Source organism: Dreissena polymorpha, chromosome 4 (genome assembly GCF_020536995.1).
Source record: "Dreissena polymorpha isolate Duluth1 chromosome 4, UMN_Dpol_1.0, whole genome shotgun sequence".
Taxonomy (NCBI): Eukaryota; Metazoa; Mollusca; class Bivalvia; order Myida; family Dreissenidae; genus Dreissena; species Dreissena polymorpha.
This window is the reverse complement of record NC_068358.1, coordinates 104,965,081-104,986,492: the sequence shown is the minus strand read 5'-3', so window position 1 is coordinate 104,986,492 and position 21,412 is coordinate 104,965,081. Positions and strand designations below refer to the sequence as shown.

At 40.4% G+C, this 21,412-nt stretch overlaps 1 protein-coding gene across 2 annotated transcripts in view; it reads right to left on the bottom strand.

Annotated features, from left to right (window-relative positions):
- The window catches only part of LOC127879146 (nuclear factor related to kappa-B-binding protein-like), an 82,431-nt gene that overhangs the window by 23,122 nt on the left and 37,897 nt on the right, over nucleotides 1-21,412 (bottom strand). For both annotated transcript variants that reach the window (XM_052425815.1, XM_052425814.1), the window contains exons 13-16: nucleotides 16,007-16,112; nucleotides 10,618-10,744; nucleotides 9,525-9,711; nucleotides 7,961-8,021 (exon numbers count right to left, since the gene is read on the bottom strand). In XM_052425815.1, coding sequence (XP_052281775.1) covers nucleotides 7,961-8,021; nucleotides 9,525-9,711; nucleotides 10,618-10,744; nucleotides 16,007-16,112 — 481 coding nt within the window. The remainder of the gene's footprint in view (nucleotides 1-7,960; nucleotides 8,022-9,524; nucleotides 9,712-10,617; nucleotides 10,745-16,006; nucleotides 16,113-21,412) is intronic.

Genomic DNA, 21,412 nt, shown 5'->3' with positions numbered 1-21,412 from the left:
TTGGTCACAATATTGCACTATATATTCAGATAAAAGGAAACGTCTTGAGGGGCATAACTTTGGAAAAAATAATATGATGGATGGTTTAGCAACTTAAACATTTCAAAGGGCCATAACTCTGTGAAAAATCATCTGACTAGAACCGGCTGATAATATGTACATGTCCTCTTGGTAGTGAAGCTTCCCATAAAGTTTCATTGAATTCCAGTCATTAGTTGCTGAGAAATAGCCTAGACAAGAATTGCACTAAATGTACAGTTAATGGAAAATTTCAAAGGGCCATAACTCTGTGAAAAATCATCCGACCAGAACCGGCTGATAATATGCACATCTCCTCTTGGTAGTGAAGCTTCCCATTAAGTTTAATTGAATTCCGGTCAATTAATGCTGAGAAATAGCCCGGACAAAAATTGTGCACGGACAGACACACGCACAGACAGACAAAGCGGCGACTATATGCTCCCCCCCAAAAATTTTTTGGGGAGCATAATCAAAATATTAAAATACAGTCATGCAAATAGCATATTGTCACAGGGACTGAATAATTACGCATATATTGTGGTTTAATTTAAGAGAATCAACTTCATGCTTTAAGGTGAAGCAAATCATTTTAACCATTTTCTTACAAAACCGGGCATTAATGCATGTGCATAAAGTGTCGTCCCAAAAGTCCACACAGGCTAATCAGGCACAATACTTTATCCCTTTCTATAATTTTCAGCCTTAAAGACATATCTACTAAACAAGAGGGGCAGAGGCCAACTGTCGCTCACCTGAGACTTCAGGGAACTGAACTGTTCTAAGCAACTTTTGAGATGTTTCTGAAACCATTTTCAAACATGGCCAAAATATCAACAAAAGAGTAAACAAGGTTTTACTTTAGCCATATCAGATTGCCCTGCCTCCTGGCAGCCATGTTTTTCAACAGACTTGAACCATTTTCAAACTCAGCCTAGATATCATTTGAACAAATGTTTAGACCAAGTTTCATGAAGTTTTGACTAAAAATGTGACTTTTAGAGTGTTAACAAGATTTTTACTTTAGCCTTATCAAGAAAATGCCCCGCCCTCTGGCGGCATTATGTTTCAATAAACTAAAACCATTTTAAAATTCAGCCAAGGTATCATTAGACAAATGTTCTTACCAAGTTTCATGAAGATTGGACAATGACTGCAACTTCTAGAGTGTTAAAACAAATTTTCTTAAAGTAAAATTCATTTTAATTATTAAATACTTACCTGTTATCTCTAGCTTACCCCTTTCCAAGGGAGTTATTTCATCAGGAAAATATTCAAGCGCTGGGAATCGTCCACCTCTATAAGAATCCAAATCAGGTTAAACATAGTACAATGCAACCTAACAGGAAATCAAGAACCACAACTCATCTTTCCTTTACGCAAACATAAAAAGGCGATGAGCGGGGTGGGAGGTGGGACTTACCGATAACAGGTAAGTATTTAATAATTAAAATGAATTTTACTTTAAGAAAATTTGTTTTAATATCATAAATACGTTACCTGTTATCTCTAGCTGATTTTGCAGCTGCGGCGGGAAGGTTCGCATATTTTTTCCCATCACAGCAGAACCCATATAGAGGGTTTACAGCCAGAGATAGTAGAATCACGTCCTCTTATAATCTTTGTTAGTACAGTATAGTACTTAATTCTCGGATGGCACCAGTGTACTTACGCCATAGAAGAAACTACAGTTTGAGCCACTACAAGAGGACCCAACTTATACAAATTGTCTTGTTGGCACTCAAGAGAACGAAGATAAAAGAGGAGAAGGTGGTTGGATTCCTCCAGAAAGCAGCTTGAAGCACTTCAGATAGTGGGGTCTGATTATTATAAGCCCACGAAGCCGAAAGAGCTCTTAATTCATGCGGTCTTATCTTAAACAGGGGTAAATCCCTCGATGAAAGAGAAGAATAAGCTTTCCTTATAGTCGAGGCTATCCAACGAGAAATAGAAGCCGCAGACACATCGCCCCCCCCTTTTAATGGAATGAAAAGTTTCTTGCGAGAACCTCGAATAGACTTTACCTTTTTAAGGTAGAACTTCAAAGCCCTGACCGGGCAAAGGAGTCTATCATCATCTTCATGTCCACAAGTTCTAGATAGACTTGGAACTTTGAAGGGTTTGGAAGCCATAGAGGGGAGTTGATTTTTAGCAAGGAATCCTGACTGACATAACAATGTAACGGATCCATCAGAAGAGTCAAAACGAAGATGACTATCCTCGATAGAAAGAGCATGAATTTCACTTCTCCGTTTGGCTGAAGCCATAGTAAGAAGGAAAACGGTTTTCCATGTTAGGAATTGTAATGAAGCCTGATCAAGAGGTTCATAGGGAGCCTTGATAAGCGAACCTAGCACACAAGCTAAATCCCATTTAGGAGCAAGTGTATGAGATACAGGACGACTAAGTTCCATAGCTCGAACAAGTTCTGAAATAGCTGGATCAGCACAGACTTGTGAAGACTTAGTGAAAGCCAATGTATGCGAAATCATAGATCTGTATCCTTTGATGGAACTAAGAGAAAGTTTCTTATCATCAAAAAGATAAATGAGAAAATCCGCTATTCGTCTAGCAGAGGGATTGAGGGGATTAATTTTCCCTCGAAAACACCAATTGGAGAAGAGTTTCCAACGAGCATCATAGACTGCTCTGGTGGATTTTCTCCTTGCCAAAGCAACGAGGGTTGAAGCCCTGACAGAAAAACATTTCTTCTGCAAAGATTGCCTGATAACGGCCAGACGTGTTAGTGGAACATTTTTGGGTCCACAGGTAGTCTGCCGCTTTGAGACAGAAGATCTGACCTGTGAGGAAGATTCCTGGGATAATCGTACAGGAGACTGAGAAGATCGTTGAACCAAGATCTTCTGGGCCACCAAGGGGCAATCAGGAGTATCCTGCAAGAGCTCACCCTGATTTTCCCCAATATTTGGGGAATTAGAATGGGTGGGGGATAGGCGTAAGCGTCCAGTTGGTCCCACGCGAACGAAAGCGCGTCGATTGCCCACGCTGCTGGATCGTAAACTGGACTCACATACAGAGGAAGTCTGTGATTGTGTCTGGTTGCAAATAGATGGACCAGGGGATAACCGAACTTGAAAATGATCTGGTTGGTCACTTCTTGATGAAGTGTCCACTCCGATGGAAGTAACTGGTGTTTGCGAGACAAACCATCCGCCAGCGCGTTGAGGCGACCTGGTATATATTTTGCCAGCAGATGAATGTTGAGTGTTTTGCAAAGAACAAGTAATTTTCTGGTTTCCAGATACAGGGATTGAGAATGTGTTCCCCCCTGTGCCTGGATGTAAGCCACCACAGATGTGTTGTCTGTTGACACCATCACACAAGAGTCTCGAAGATGTGATTGGAAATGAGATACAGCTAGAAATACTGCTCGCATTTCTAGATTGTTGATATGTAGGTGAGATTCCTGATGAGACCACAACCCTGAAATTATCAGACTGAGAGGTTCCAGGTGAGCACCCCACCCTTCCTTGCTCGCATCCGTTATTAGATATAATGACGGTTGCGGAGGAAGAAGGAGTACTCCTGCCAACAGAGTCTCCTCGTCTAGCCACCACTAAAGATGAGACCTTAAGGAGGGAAGGATTGGAATCTGTGTTAATAGATTGCCTGGAGACCATTTCCAACAAGCTGAGAGATAGTGCTGAAGAGGACGTAGGAAGAGACGTCCCAACTGCACAAAGTCTGCTACTGAGCTCAGGATACCGTTGAGAGAGAGGAATTCTTGAGCTGTTATATGAGATTGGGACAAAACCCAGTTGACCTTCAACAGAAGGTCTGATATACGTTGAATAGACACTCTGACCCGATTAATGTGGGTCAAGAAATTCATTCCCACAAACGTAAAGTCCTGTGAAGGAATGAGGTCTGATTTGTCTACATTGAGAAGGAGCCCTAACAAGAGGAGTTCCTTCCAAGAGAATTCTAGGTTGTACAGAAGCAATTGACGATCGAGCTGGTGTAAGAGCCAGTCGTCGAAATACTGAAGAAGAATAATCCCGTGAACTCTGAGGTGTGATCCGACTGCCGACATTAGTTTGGTAAAAACTCGTGGGGCTGTCGCCAACCCGATAGGCATAGACCGGAACTGGTAGACTTGGCCTTGAAAGGCGAATCACAAGTACTTCCGGTAGTTGGGATGTATAGGAACATGGAAGTAAGCATCTTCCAGATCCAAAGACCCCCCAGTGCAGGGGTTTGATGGATTCCCGTATGAAAGAAGGAGTCTCCATTTTGAAAGTTGGTTTGAGGAGATACATGTTGAACACTTTTAAATCTATATCTGGTCTCCAGGAACCATTTTTCTTTTGAACAAGAAAAAGACGACTGTAAAATCCTGGAGAATAAGGATCTTGAACCCTTTCTACCGCCTGTTTTTCCAAGAGCCCGAGAATGGACTCTGGAATATGTGGATGCCGAGATACCAGCTCTATAGGGCTGCGAGAAAGTGGAGGCCTTTTTTCGAATTGAAAAGTCAGGCCTTTTGTCACAAGAGAATGAACCCATGCGTCTGAAGTAATTTGAAGCCATCGATTTGAGAAATGGAAAAGTCTGGCCCCGACTGGTATTTCCGGCATCGGAGGTTGTGGCGGTAGAAAGGGAAGGGACCTAGGGCTGATAAGCAGGAGGTGCGCCCCTGCCGGTAGAAGGTTTGAAATTCCTCTGTCCCGGCTTGGGTTTGCCCTTTTTCCCAGAATCTTTATTAGAAGACTTGTGTGACAAAGAAGGTCTGTTATAGGAAGACTGCCTATTAGGACCTGACCGTGGATTAAAAGAAGGCTTTTTAGAGAAAAGGTTATTTCTCTTAGCCGTCTTGAATGCTGGAACTGCTGGTGGCTAGAAGCAGGATGCTTAAAGACCCCTTGGCGTTGTCCAGAGTTGTTTCTAGCTAAAGAAGCATGAAGTTGGTCATCCTTGTCAGCTGTGATTGCTTCTTGTATCCTTCCACCAAAAAGGAACCCTGATGTGAGAGGAGCTTTTCTGAGCGAGTTCATACCAGGTTCCAACAGGAAATCTTTAGGTAAAGAAGTAAGGATAAGATCTCTACGAATCCTTAGCATCTCGGACATTGAAGAAGCAGAAGTGTGAGATAAGGCCAGTGTGGTCCGTGAGAGATGAATTAACAAATCACGGAGTTCCTCCGGAACAGATTCCGACCAATCACACACCATTTGTAAAATTGTCGCTAGCATAAAGTCAATTTGGTTAGTCAAACCTAATGATCTACGTTCCCTCATTTCCCAAGTTTCCAACATTGAAAACGGAACAGAAACTGAATTGGAACCACTTGGCATTACAAGAGATAGCTTGCTAATGTCCGGATCTGGAACCGGAAGTTTTGAAAAATCCAACCCAGATGTTGCATGTGGTACAGGAGGTTTGAAACTTTTACTACCTTCCTGGTGTTTTGGATCAGCTAGTTCCTTAGGAATTTTCCATGTTTCTCCTCGTTTTGGAATAGTCTTATTAGCTGATTCCAATGATTGAAGAACAGATAGAACAGTAGAACCAATGGGAAGTCGCGGGTCAGGACGAGCCGTCGACTTAATAACCCTGTTGGGATCAAATGTACGAAAAAGTTGTTCTGTCACAGAAATCGTCGCATTTGAAGACAGTTCAGCAGGTCTTGGACAGTAATCTTCACCAAGAGTACGAAACATCAGTTCATAGATCTGACCAATCGGAGCTAAATATTGATCCGTCTCAACATTAGATTCTGCATCTGAATCAGCCTCACTCTCTACAACACCAGCGGTTTGTATAGAATCAGCAGGAACAGAAGTGAGAATATCTTGTACCGGATTGTAATTGTCTGGTAACAGCGAATGATCATCCCCGACGTCAGTAAACTGATCATGTAAACCGGAAGATGGTAAATTATCAGCATTGACCGGTACAAAATGTCCCGCCGAATTCTGTATCCATAGTGTATCAGGATTCGACGGGGTAGCTGTAGGGGGTACACGACTAGATACGGTAGATGATACCCGTGGTGTTGACACTGACGCCGTAGTAGTGAGATGAGCTCCTGAAGATGCAATACGTGTGGCAGTCAACGTTGGAACCGACACATTTGGCATGGAAACATGCGATTCCATAACGGAATACGATGGTGAACGACTATACGAATGGTAAGTCCGATGCTGTCTACGTGAACGTTGCCGACGTCCTCGTTTCCTGCAATGTCGAGATCTGGATCGGCTGCGCTGTCGAGATGTGGATCGGCTGCGATGAGATCGAGATTTTTTTGGAATACCGTCTCCGTGAGTGACGACGTGATCGCTTATGAGCGCCGCGACGATGATAACTGCTCGACAAAGAAGAGCGTGTCCGATGTCCACTCCTTGATGAAGACGATGTATTCGACGACGAAACGGATGTAGAAGAATACGCCGATGATGAAGACCGAGTTCTTCTTGACCGGCGATTGGTGTAATCGGTGGCAGGCCTAACTGATGACTGTTGACCGGACCGGACCGGTGACCGGACCAGTGATCAATGACCGGACCGGACCGGTGACATGACCGGACCGGACCGGTGACATGACCGGTGACCGGACCGTTGACCGGCCGGTCATATTATGACCGGTTATGTCACCGGACAAAGACCGTAGAATGGCGGCTGCCATGTGGTCTGACATTGATCCAGTCGTTCCATGATCAATGTCGCCGGTATGCATGGTGTGAGTCATAAGATCTGATGACGATCGACTGACAACAACACCATCTTGCCCGGTACCCAGTGACTGACAAAACCGCTGGTCATCCTTGACCAGTGGAGTCACCGGGTAATCAACGTCGGATGGAGGTTCATTGCGTTTGCGGCTGATCGACGTCCTCCGGCAACCTGCTTTTGTCCATACGTCGTAAGCCCACAAATCGCAAACCGCACATTTGTTATTAAATGTGCAACCGGTACATGCCAAGCAAGTATCGTGGGAATCCCACCTTGCTTTGATATGACCACAAGAACCTCTATCCTGTAAGTTCATTCTGAAATAAAAGAAACAGAAAGAACCTACAAAAGACAAATTAATGATTATAAATTCAAATAAAAAGTTAAACCACAAAATGTAAACACAAAGAACGCTGTCCAATTGACCTCAATTACTTATTGGGGAATAGGCACGAATTCCTCGTGGTTCACGTGCTCATGACGTCATGTACATGAGCGACGATGTAAACAAAGAAACCCAGCAAAAGCAGAAATATGACAATTACTGCAACAAAAAGTATAGAAATATAAACCGAATGATACAAATAAAAGATAAATAAACTTTATCCTTTTAAACTCCGACAAAAACACAGTGAAAAGAACACATTAGTCCTGAGCCTAAAATAGGCGTGCACATGGTTTTATCCGGAAAGGAAAGATGAGTTGTAGTTCTTGATTTCCTGTTAGGTTGGATTGTACATTGTTTAACCTGATTTGGATTCTTATAGAGGTGGACGATTCCCAGCGCTTGAATATTTTCCGGATGAAATAACTCCCTTGGAAAGGGGTAAGCTAGAGATAACAGGTAACGTATTTATGATATTAAAAAGGTTTTAATATAGCCATACAAGGAAAAATGTCCCGCCCCCTGGTGGCCATGTTTTTCAACCAACTGGAACCATTTTTGAACTTGTCAAAGATTTGAGACTAGTTTCATGAAGATCGGACCATAAATGTGGTCTTTAGAGTTTAATCCAGGCACATGTTGATGACACACAACAGACGACCGAGGGCGATCACAAAAGCAGACTATGAGCATCTTGTGCTTAGGTGAGCTAACAAAAATCCAGTTTAGGCAGAAAGTGTCTTCCTGATTAGCTGGGGCGACACTTTATGCACATGCATTACACTGCTATAGTCCCAGAACAAGGCTTATTTGTGTGCATAAGGGTGATAATGGAGACATGAACTGGAAAAGAAGTGTCACCTGCTTTTGGAAGTCAGTCTTCTCTTCATCTGTGGCAGCCTGCACTACATGACTCGGCTTCCTGAAAAGAGACCATACCATGTGACCATACCATGTGACCTAACACTTGTCTTTCTGAAATGAGACCGTACCATGTGACCATATCATGAGATCATACCATGTGACATCGCCATGTGACATGTCCATGTAACCATAATATGAGACCATATCATTTGACCAACCATGTGATTATATCATGTTACTATAACAAGTTACCAAACCATGTTGCATTTGCTATGTGACCATATCATGTGACATTGCCATGTGACCATATCATGTGACATTGCCATGTGACCATATCATGTGACATTGCCATGTGACCATATCATGTTACATTGTGATATGACCATATCATAAAAATTTCCATTTGATCTAATTATTTGACCATATCATGTGACCTCATCATGTGACCATGTCATGTGCTGTTGTCATGTGACCATACCTTGCAACCATAACATGTGACATTGTCATATGACCGTATCATGGGCAATATACATGTGACCATAGCATGTGACCATATCATGTGACCAAATCATTTGACTTTATCATGTGACATTTACATGTGACCAGACTATGTGACCATACCATGCGACCAAATCATATGACCATATCATGTGACTACACCATGTGACATTATCATGTGACCATATCATGTGACATTGCCATATGACCATACCATTTGACATTGTAATATGACAATACCATGTGGCCATACAATGTGACCATATCATTTTACCATACCATGTGACATTGGCATGTGACCATATGATGTGACCATATCATATGACATTGCCATGTGATCAAACCATGTGACCGTATCATGTTGGATTGTCATGAAACTATTTCCTGTGTCAGTGCCATGTGACCATATATGTGTTCATATCATGTGAAAATATAATGTAAGATTGTCTTGTGATCATGTCAAGTGAAAGGTCCATGTTACATTGCCAAGAGACAATGGCTGAGGAATATACTAGCTTTGCAATTACTGGGTAAAGAGCAAATTATAATATTATGTTTACTCTGCAACCTTCAGAAAGGCTCAAGTTCCTTTAAGTCAAACTAGGGATATTAAAGTTGTTATGGCATTCTTGATGTTAGTTCAGCTGTATTACAACATTATAATGACTACATATTTATTTATTGTGATTTCGGAATATTCAATATTTGGCATGTCTTGGCTATCAATTAGAAAAAAACACCTGCTATAATATTTAAACAATCAAATTTACACGCCACCAAGAAAAATACATATGAGCCTCACTCTGTGAAAAAGGTGTTTGATACATGTGCTTAAAGTGTTGTCACTGAATAGCCTGAGGAGTCAGCATAGGCTTATAGGGGACCAAATTTCTGATGAGACTGGATGCTAAGAAGAGACTTCCTATGAATGAAAAGAAAAACTGTTCACTTGTGAACTGCACTGGCTAATCAGGAACGACACATTACACACATGCATTAAACTCCCTATTCTCAAAGCATGTCTCATTTATAAACAAGAGTGTTCGATGAGACATAAACATACAGTTTAAGAGCTGGAGGTGACTCCTGGCCGTCAACAATGACTTCTCCCACGTCATCCTTGTGTTTGAGCCAGTAGGCACACAGCCTGTCCAGGGCCTCATCAGAGTCACGCCCCATTCCAATCCACTGCCATTGCTGCGTCCTCTCCTTGTAGTCCAAGTAGGGCACAAACTGGTCCATGTTCACGCCTGTAAACAGAAGGCTTGGGTGTAAAATGTTGTTCCAGATGAGCCTGCGAATGCCACACAGGTTAATCAGGTATGACACTTCCTGATTTATGGATTTTTTTTGTTTCAAGAATGTGTGTTCTAAAACGAATTCTAATCTAGGCGGAAAGTGTTGTCCTTGATAAGCCTGTGCAGACTGCACAGGCTTATCTATGACAACACTTTAAGCACAAGCATAAAATGACATAAATTTGTTAATGTTCAAGGCTGTACTAAGCAGGCACTAACTGGTCAAGGTTTAAGCCTGCAAAAAAGAAAGCTTATTATTACTGTTATATAGAGGATATTTGTTGGATTCGGTGGATTATCGATTTTAATTCACGAGTGATCATAGAAAATAATATTTTCACGAGTGGCGCAGCCACGAGTGAAAATATACATTTTATATGATCACGAGTGAATTAAAATCGATAATCCACCGAACCCAACAAATTTTCTTTTTATTTTATGCTTTATTTCACAGTTTATATACATTGTTAACGAGTTTAACTAAAGAATTACGTTGGGAAAATGACGTCATTTCGTCCAAAAAATGACGTCATTTAACATAAACAGTGAAAATTATCGATAATTTTCACTGATAATTTTCATTGTTTGAAACAGTGAAATTATCAGTTTTAATTCACTGATATTTCTCTATAAACCACCGGAAAGTATAAAATAAAAAGGCGTCAGGTTGCAGAAAAAAATATTTGTATACAAGCATACCTGAGTGTCGCAATATCTTGTCAACAAGCAAAACCCATCAAAAGTTTCTCCTGCAAAAATCTTGAGGGCTCCTTGTATATTTTTACTTTTGAATCTTATTTTTAATCTTTTAAGGCATTGTCTGTTTGTCACAATCGCTAGTAAACAAACACACCACACCTAGAGATTCTCCGGCGAGGAACTTGAGGGAAAGAGGGACTTGGTCCAGCCAATCCTCTCGCTGCGCAAGCCACACGTTGTCATCAACATCCGGGGAGTCCATCCAGCAGCGTATACGAGATTCTAACTGAAAGTCATGTCAATAAGTTATTTTATCACATGCTAAACCCTGTTTCCTATGTAATACAGCCATTACATATTTTCTTATATTACACATGTGTAATACAACATTTTAAAGTGTTTTAATTGGCTAAGTTATCGTTTATTGACCAATCAGCGATCGCACTTTGTTATATATTTTGCTGGAATGATCCTGTATATGTCTAACATCGTCTTAAAACAGATTATGCCATTTTTAAACAAACACACACATTCGTTTAATTGATAATCCCCACAAAATACAATGTTTATTGATGGATGCACATCCCTTGATATATAGTATACTCCATAACAAAAAACATTATTAAGTGTAGGGTAATTGTTTCCATGCATGGTTCTTCTTTTCATTAATATCTATAAACCTGTGAAGTTTCATGTTAAAATCTTGCATAGTATCAGAGTTATAGCCATTAAATATTACATCATACAAAAAAACAAAGGGCAATTACTCTTATTAAAGAAAGTGTAGGGTAATCCTTCTTGTTCATGACACTTCTCCTCATTGATACCGATACATCCATGAAGTTTCATGTTTATATCTTGTTTAGTTCCTGAGATATAGACCTGAAAAGATTGCGAAAGGCGGACTGACTGACACTGATGAATGGACAACACCAGGGACATAACCTCTGCCTTCGGCAATAAACATGCATTGTATAAATTCACCAACTGCTTTCATAAGCAAACAGTTAAATATATATACCATAGCTCATATTATAGCAGTAAAGGTGGGGGATAGAAGAATGCATAACAAGAGTGCCAAACTGTCACAAGATACGCCCGTTCGAAGGTTTTGGACACCATGCTCAATGCTTGAAATGCACTAAGTGACCTCAAGACCTAGTTATTGACCCGGCATGACCCATATTTGAACTTGACCTAGATATCATTTAGATGCAACATCTGACTAAATTTGGTGAAGATCAGATGAAAACTACTTCAATTAGAGAGCGAACACCATGCTAAAGGCTTGAAATGCACTTTGTGACCTCTAGACCTCGTTTTTTACCCGGCATGACCCATATTCAAACTTGACCTACATATCATCTAGACACAACTTCTGACCAAATTAGGTGAATATCAGATGAAAACTACTTAAATTAGAGAGCGGACACTATGCTAAATGCTTGAAATGCACTAAGTAACCTTGTGACCTAGTTTTTGACACAGCATGACCCATATTTGAACTTGACCTACATATCATCTAGACACAATTTCTGACCAAATATGGTGAAGATCGGGTGAAAACTACTTCAATTAGAGAGCGGACATCATGCTTAATCCTTGAAATGCACTAAGTGACCCCGTGACCTAGTTTTTGACCCGGCATGAACCATATTCGAACTTGACCTAGATATTGTCTAGACACAACTTCTGACCAAGTTTGGTGAAGATCGGATGAAAACTATTTGAATTAGAGAGCGGACACTGCTGTGGACGCCGCCCGCCTGCCACCCGCCTGCCAAGGGTGAAACTATAATACGTCCCGTTTTTTAAAACGGGCCTATAAAAAATGATTTATTTTTTAGCAGATCATTCAACTTTTCAAGATATGGGCCCTTTTTCAAGTCTTTATATTTTCTTAAGGACTGGGCGTTAAATATTTAACAGAATGCTGCGCTCAATTAATATACCCTTAGTGAAAGACTTTTCTTCAGTATTGATTCATGGGCCCATTTGAATAAGTCAAAGTACAAAAGGCGGTCAATATCAAGAACAAAAAGAGGTCAGATGATGTGGGCGAGTCGAGATTGCTCACAGCTAATATCGATATAAGTATAAAACCTTTGTAGGAAGCAGTGTTGATGTAACACGAAACACGTCATTTTGCAAAAGCAACTAGAGCTTTGTCACTGAATGTGACTTATACCCCCATACCACTTTGACGCAGGATAAAAAGTTGTTTAAAAGTTTCGGATGAATACAATTTGAATTAGAGTCCGGACAAAGTGGCGCCGTTGAAAATGCACTAATTGACCCTATGACCTAGTTCTTGACCCGACATGACCCATATTCGAACTTGACCTAGATATCAACTAGATGCAACTACTGACCAAGTTTGGTAAAGATCGGATGAATACAATTTGAATAAGAGTCCGGACAAAGTGGCGCTGTTGAAAATGGACTAATTGACCCTATGACCTAGTTTTTTACCTGGCATGACCCATATTCGAACTTGGCCTAGATATCAACTAGATGCAACTACTGACCAAGTTTGGTGAAGATAAGATTTATACAATTTGAATTAGAGTCCGGACAAAGTAAAATGCACTAATTGACCCTTTGACCTAGTTTTTGACCCAGCATGACCCATATTCGGACTTGACCTAGATATCAACTAGATGCAACTACTGACCAAGTTTGGTGAAGATCGGATGAATACAATTTGAATTAGAGTCCGGACAAAGTGGCGCCGTTGAAAATGCACTAATTGACCCTATGACCTAGTTTTTGACCCGGCATGACCCATATTCGAACTTGGCCTATATATCAACTAGATGCAACTGCTGACCAAGTTTGGTGAAGATCGGATGAATACAATTTGAAATAGAGTCCGGACAAAGTGGCCCCTTTGAAAATGCACTTATTGACCCTATGACCTAGTTTTTGACCCGGCATGACCCATATTCGAACTTGGCCTAGATATCAACTAGATGCAACTGCTGACCAAGTTTGGTGAAGATCGGATGAATACAATTTGAATTAGAGTCCGGACAAAGTGATGCCTTCCGCCCGCCGCCCGCCACCCGCCCGCCGCCCCGCCCGCCCGCCAAGGGGTTTCACATAATACGTCCCGTATTTTATACGGGCGTAAAAAGTTGTTTAAAAGTTTCGGATGAATACAATTTGAATTAGAGTCCGGACAAAGTGGCGCCGTTGAAAATGCACTAATTGACCCTATGACCTAGTTCTTGACCCGACATGACCCATATTCGAACTTGACCTAGATATCAACTAGATGCAACTACTGACCAAGTTTGGTAAAGATCGGATGAATACAATTTGAATAAGAGTCCGGACAAAGTGGCGCTGTTGAAAATGGACTAATTGACCCTATGACCTAGTTTTTTACCTGGCATGACCCATATTCGAACTTGGCCTAGATATCAACTAGATGCAACTACTGACCAAGTTTGGTGAAGATAAGATTTATACAATTTGAATTAGAGTCCGGACAAAGTAAAATGCACTAATTGACCCTTTGACCTAGTTTTTGACCCAGCATGACCCATATTCGGACTTGACCTAGATATCAACTAGATGCAACTACTGACCAAGTTTGGTGAAGATCGGATGAATACAATTTGAATTAGAGTTCGGACAAAGTGGCGCCGTTGAAAATGCACTAATTGACCCTATGACCTAGTTTTTGACCCGGCATGACCCATATTCGAACTTGGCCTATATATCAACTAGATGCAACTGCTGACCAAGTTTGGTGAAGATCGGATGAATACAATTTGAAATAGAGTCCGGACAAAGTGGCCCCTTTGAAAATGCACTTATTGACCCTATGACCTAGTTTTTGACCCGGCATGACCCATATTCGAACTTGGCCTAGATATCAACTAGATGCAACTGCTGACCAAGTTTGGTGAAGATCGGATGAATACAATTTGAATTAGAGTCCGGACAAAGTGATGCCTTCCGCCCGCCGCCCGCCCGCCCGCCAAGGGGTTTCACATAATACGTCCCGTATTTTATACGGGCGTATAAAAAGGCTTTCAGTGTATAACCCAGTCCTGAAAGATCAAAGAAGCACATTCTAGGTCCAGGAGTGAAAGACTTTGGCCAGACTGTAGATCATAGAGACCAGGACACCCTAGGCAATTCAGCAGACATGTTACATCCCCCGTTTATAGTCTCTTTGGGTCAACTTACTGGTGCCACAATCCACCCCCACCCACCCTAAGCAGGCCATAGGAATCATTTACTGCTACAAAATAACCACATTATTATTTATTGATTTAAACAGTGTTCTGTAAGTCAAAACTCGTTCGTTTTTTATCTTAAAGGGGCCTTTTCACAGATTATGGCATGTTTTGAAGTTTGCCTCTAAATGCTTTATATCGATAAATGTTAACATTCGATCTTAAAAGCTCCAGTAAAAAATCAAGAATAAAAAAAAAATTAAAGAAAAAAAGGTAACCCACAGCAGGACTCAAACCACTGACCCCTGGAGTCCTGGAGTAAAAAGTCTGCTTATTTATCCACTCGGCCTTCCTTCCGTTTACAATGATAGATGTATTTTATACTTCATATAAGCCATCCTCGTAGTTTCACAAAACATAACGACAACAACAGAACTCTCCAAATTATTAATTCGTTTCGCGGTGCAACGCTCTATAATTTTCAGGTTTTTAAATCGTCAAAAAATGCATATAATGGATATTTGAGAGCATGGTGAATGTTCAGTATTACTGTTTCCTCACAAATATCATAACTAAAACGAAAATGTGCGAGTCTGAAACAATTTTTTTCAATTTTGACAATTATCCAAAACGTGAAAAGGCCCCTTTAATTATTGAAATACAGACCACCAGTCATACCTTAACAGTGGACATTACAGACCACCAGTCATATCTTAACAGTGGACATTACAGACCACCAGTCATACCTTAACAGAGGAGATTACAGACCACCAGTCATATCTTAACAGTGGACATTACAGACCACCAGTCATACCTTAACAGTGGAGATTAAAGACCACCAGTCATACCTTAACAGTGGACATTACAGACCACCAGTCATACCTTAACAGTGGAGATTACAGACCACCAGTCATACCTTAACAGTGGAGATTACAGACCACCAGTCATACCTTAACAGTGGAGATTACAGACCACCAGTCATACCTTAATAGTGGAGATTACAGACCACCAGTTATACCTTAACAGTGGAGATTACAGACCACCAGTCATACCTTAACAGTGGCGATTACAGACCACCAGTCATACCTTAACAGTGGAGATTACAGACCACCAGTCATACCTTAACAGTGGAGATTACAGACCACCAGTCATACCTTAACAGTGGAGATTACAGACCACCAGTCATACCTTAACAGTGGAGATTACAGACCACCAGTCATACCTTAACAGTGGAGATTACAGACCACCAGTCATACCTTAACAGTGGAGATTACAGACCACCAATCATACCTTAACAGTGGAGATTACAGACCACCAGTCATACCTTAACAGTGGAAATTACAGACCACCAGTCATACCTTAACAGTCGAGATTCTCTTTTCTGGGGTGTTCAGGATGATGTTCTTGATGAGGACAAAGAAGCTGGAACATCTCACCACGTCCTGTATCAAATCTTCCGGTGCCCTGCAGTTACAGCAGGGAGCAATTGAAAACCAGTCAGATTGAAATAATCATATGAGCAGCATTTCAGGATAACTGGGCTTAAACCGTGTATTTAGTGGTGTCCTTGATCAGCCTGTGCAGTCCCTCTCGACTGATTTTTCTGAAACATCTTTTTCTTAAAAAATTCCATAAAAGAGGAAAGTATTGTCCTAGATGAGCCTGTGCAGATTGCACAGAATAATCTGGGAGGTCACTATACACACATTCATGAAGCCCTCTTTCCCCAGAGCAAGGCTCAATTATATAATAATACACTACTTGCAATCACAGGCATTTTAAACATCTAGAACTTTGCATAAATATGATGGGCTTTTTTTATTACATGATATGTAAAATATATTGTTTAAGTTTAAAATTAGTGCATTAATACTTTTGTAAACCAGCTTAATGTTTTCCTTAATATTGATCAACAGCTGTTTCCTAAAAGGTTTTAAGTTTTCTATTAAAGTAACTTGTTTACTTATTAAATTACCGTACACAACTTTTTTATGTAACAAGAGGGCCTGAAGGCCCAAAGTCGCTCACCAGAGATAAAAAGAAAAGACCTGTTTTTTGCAGCCCAAGATATCAATGGAACAAATGTTCTAACCAAGTTTCATGAAGAATGAACAACAAATGGCCTCCTGGCGGCCATGTTTTCCAACAGACCTGAACCATATTTGAACTCATCCAAGATATCATTGGGACATATTTTCTGACCAAGTTTCATGAAGATCCGACAATAAATGTGGCCGCTGCAGTGTTAACAAGGCAAATATTCATGACGCACAACAGTAGACAGACAATTGACAAAAGGTGACTACAAAAGTTCACCATGAGCAAAAAAAATTATGCTCATAAAGATTGTCACCATGTTTGAAGATGGTATTATTAAAAAATAAAAAAATTATTAATTGAGTAAACTAAATCAAGATATGATAACAACACTTGCACACAGCAAGTGTCATTCAGATTGAACTAAAAAGTGACTAAAAGTATTCACAGTGTTTTACTATAAACAACTGTAGACATACAAAACAAGAAACCATCGGAGACGGGTGATGCTCCCCAAAGTTTTTTTTTGCACAATATTGCACTATATATTCAGATAAAAGGAAACATCTTGAGGGGCATAACTTTGGACAAAATAAGTTTAGCAACTTAAAAATTTCAAAGGGCCATAACTCTGTGAAAAATCATCCAACGAGAACTGGCTGATAATATTCACATCTCCTCTTGGTAGTGAAGCTTCCCATAAAGTTTCATTGAATTCCAGTCTTTAATTACTGAGAAATAGCCCGGACAAGAATTGCACTATATGTACAGTTAATGGAAAATTTCAAAGGGCCATAACTCTGTGAAAAATCATCTGATCAAAACCGGCTGATAATATGCACATCTCCTCTTGGTAGTGAAGCTTCCCATAAAGTTTCATTGAATTCCGGTCATAAGTTGCTGAGAAATAGCCCGGACAAAAATTGTGCATGGACGGACGCACACACACACGCACACACACGCACGGACAGACGAAGCGGCGACTATATGCTCCCCGAAAAAATATTTCACTATATATTAAGATAAAAGGAAAAGTCTTGAGGGGCATTACTTTGGACAAAACAAGGGCTGTTTGTAAAACATGCATGCCCCCCATATGGGCTGTCAGTTGTAGTGGCAGCCATTGTATGAATACGTTTTTTGTTACTGTTACCTTGACCTTTGACCTAGTGACATGAAAATCAATAGGGGTCATCTGCCAGACATGATCAATGTACCTATGAAGTTTCATGATCCTAGGCCTAATTATTCTTGAGTTATCATAAGGAAACCATTTAACTGTTTTGAGTCACTGTGACCTTGACCTAGTGACCTGAAAATCAATAGGGATCATCTGCCAGTCATGATCAATGTACCTATGAAGTTTCATGATCCTAGGCGTAAGCATTCTTGAGTTATCATCCGGAAACCATTTTACTATTTCAAGTAACTGTGACCTTGACCTTTGACCTAGTTACCTGAAAATCTATAGGGGTCATCTGCCCGTCATTATCAATGTACCAATGAAGTTTCATGATCCTATGTGTAAGCATTCTTGAGTCATCATCCTGAAACCATTTAACTGTTTAGAGTCTCTGTGGCCTTGACCTTTGACCTAGTGACCTGAAAATAAATAGGGGACATCTGCCAGTCATGATCAATGTTCCTATGAAGTTTCATGATCATAGGCGTAAGCATTCTTGAGTTACCATCCGGAAACCATTTTACAGTTTCGAGTCACTGTGACCTTGACCTTTGACCTAGTGACCTGAAAATCAATAGGGGTCATCTGCCAGTCATAATCAATGTACCTATGAAGTTTTATTATGATCCTAGGCCTGAGAATTCTTGAGTTATCATCCAGAAACCATTTTACTATTTCGAGTCACTGTGACCTTGACCTTTGACCTAGTGACCTGAAAATCAATAGGGGTCATTTGCCAGTCATGATCAATGTACCTATGAAGTTTTATGATCCTAGGCCTAAGCGTTCTTGAGTTATCATCTGGAAACCATCTGGTGGACGGACCGACCGACAGGCCGACCGACCATCATGTGCAAAACAATATACCCCCTCTTCTTCGAAGGGGGCATAATAATACGATGGATGGTTTAGCAATTTAAAAATTTCAAAGGGCCATAACTCTGTGAAAAATCATCCGACGAGAACCGGCTGATAATATTCACATCTCCTCTTGGTAGTGAAGCTTCCCATAAAGTTTCTTTGAATTCCAGTCATTAGTTGCTGAGAAATAGCCGGGAGAAGAATTGCACTATATGTACAGTTAATGGAAAATTTCAAAGGGCCATAACTCTGAAAAATCTTCCGACGAGAACCGGCTGATAATATGCACATCTCCACTTGGTAGTGAAGCTTCCCATAAAGTTTCATTGAATTCCAGTCATTAGTTGCCGAGAAATAGCCCGGACAACAATTGCACTATATGTACAGTTAATGGAAAATTTCCAAGGGCCATAACTCTGTGAAAAATCATCCGACCAGAACCGGCTGATAATATGCACATCTCCTCTTGGTAGTGAAGCTTCCAATAATGTTTCATTGAATTCCGGTCATTAGTTGCTGAGAAATAGCCCGGACAAAAATTGTGCATGGACGTACGCACACACACAGGCACACACACACGCACGGACAGACTAAGCGGCGACAATATGCTCCCCCCCCAAAATTTTTTGGGGAAGCATAAAAAACCCTGAGAGCCTTGTTTATAAACAATAATTTACTATTTTCAGACTCACCATGCAATTATATTTCCAATTAAAAAATCAATCAGTCCGTTTTAAATCACAAATCTTTGATAATGTGGGTTATTGTGTTAAACAATAAAACCCAGTTTATTTTAGCAGAAATGTGGACCTTTCAAGGCAGAGTATCTTGAGCATACTAGTATGTTGATGAATAAAGAAATCTCTCAAATTCCTGAGTAAGAGTTACTGCCCATTCTAAAAATTATATAAAGTTCTGAGATCACTTCCTTTCTGGCATTGGAATCCAAGGATTAAACCTACAGAACAAATCTAAATTAAAAAATCTACATTAATATGCAGAGATATTTCTTAGTTATATAACAAAAGCATCACAAAATGTCTGGAAGAGGTAAACCAGCAGGAAGGAAGAGGAAAGCTCAGACAAAACTGCCAGAAAATCAGGAAACTAGAGTGTTCACAAGCTTTTTTACTATATAAATATAGGGAAAAAGACCCCCCCCCCCTGGCGGCTATGTTTTTTTTACCTATCCAAACCATTTTCGAACTCAACTGTTGTATCCAAGAAACAAATGTTCTGACCAAATTTCATAAATATTGGGCAAAAAATGTGTCTTCTAGACTGTTCACATGTTTTCACTATATACATATTGAGAAAACTGCCCCACCCCCTGGCGGCCATGTTTTTCCACCCATCATGACCATTTTTGAACTAGTCCGAGATATCTATTAAATCGATGTTTAGAGAAAAAAAAATGATGATTAGGCAAAAAATGTGACTTCTAGAGTGTTCACAAGCTTTTTTTACTATATAAATATAAGGAAAATGACCACCCCCTGGCAGCCATGTTTTTTTACCGATCCGAACCATTTTCGAACATGACCGTCATATCCAGAAAACACATGTTCTGACCAAATTTCATTTAGATTGGACCAAAAATGTGACTTCTAGAGTGTTCACATATTTTTACTATATACATATAGAGAAAACTGCCCTGCCCCCTGGTGGCCATGCTTTTTCACCGATCTGGTCCATTTTCGAACTCATCTGAGATATCAATGAAACTAATGTTTTGACCAAGTTTCATAATGATTGGGTAAAAATTGTGACTTCTAGAGTGTTCACAAGGTTTCTATATAGCCATATTAAGAATACTGCCCCGCCCCCTGGCGGCCATGTTTTTCAATGCACCGGAACCATTTTTGAACTCAACCAACATATCATTTAGACAAACATTTTGACAAAGTTACATGAAGATTGGGCATCAAATGTGACTTCTACAGTGTTCACAAGGTTTTTCTTTTTTTTTTGACCTAGTTTTTGACCAATCATGACCCAGTTTCGAACTCAGTCGAGGTATCAATGAGACAAATGTTCTGACCAAGTTTCATGAAGATCAGACAATAAATGTGGCCTCTGGAGTGTTCACAAGGCAAATGTTGACGACGGACGACGCATGACAGACGACAGACAAAAGGCGATCACAAAAGCTCACCATGAGCACGTTGTGCTCAGGTGAGCTAAAAATCCACCCACAAGAACATGTTCTGTGAAACAAGAGTGTTATAAAACAAGAGATTGCCAAGCAATATGGTCCCCTACCGGTGAAACTCCATTTTCTGAATTTTTTATTTTTTTTTTTTTTATATTTGTTGCCATAGCAACCAGAATTCTTGACGTAGGAAAACAAGAAACCTTCAGAGACGGGTGATGCTCCCCAAAGGTTTTTTTGGTCACAATATTGCACTATACAGGGCCTTCCACAGGCCATTTAACGATCCCTCGCCGGGGCACTTAAATTTCGAAATCAAGAGTCCCCGGGGCGCTTGACATTTCCGATAAGTGTATTTTTCAGTAAAAGAAAGTGGAGATTGTCAAAAAAACAAGGTTTCTCTATCAGTGTATCAATATTCCCTGTTTTAAAAGAGCACTCGGTACCTACTTTCACAAGTAATCGCCATAAACACCACATGGGGTAATGGATAATCCACTGATAAGAGAATAGCATGACGCGCGTATCGAT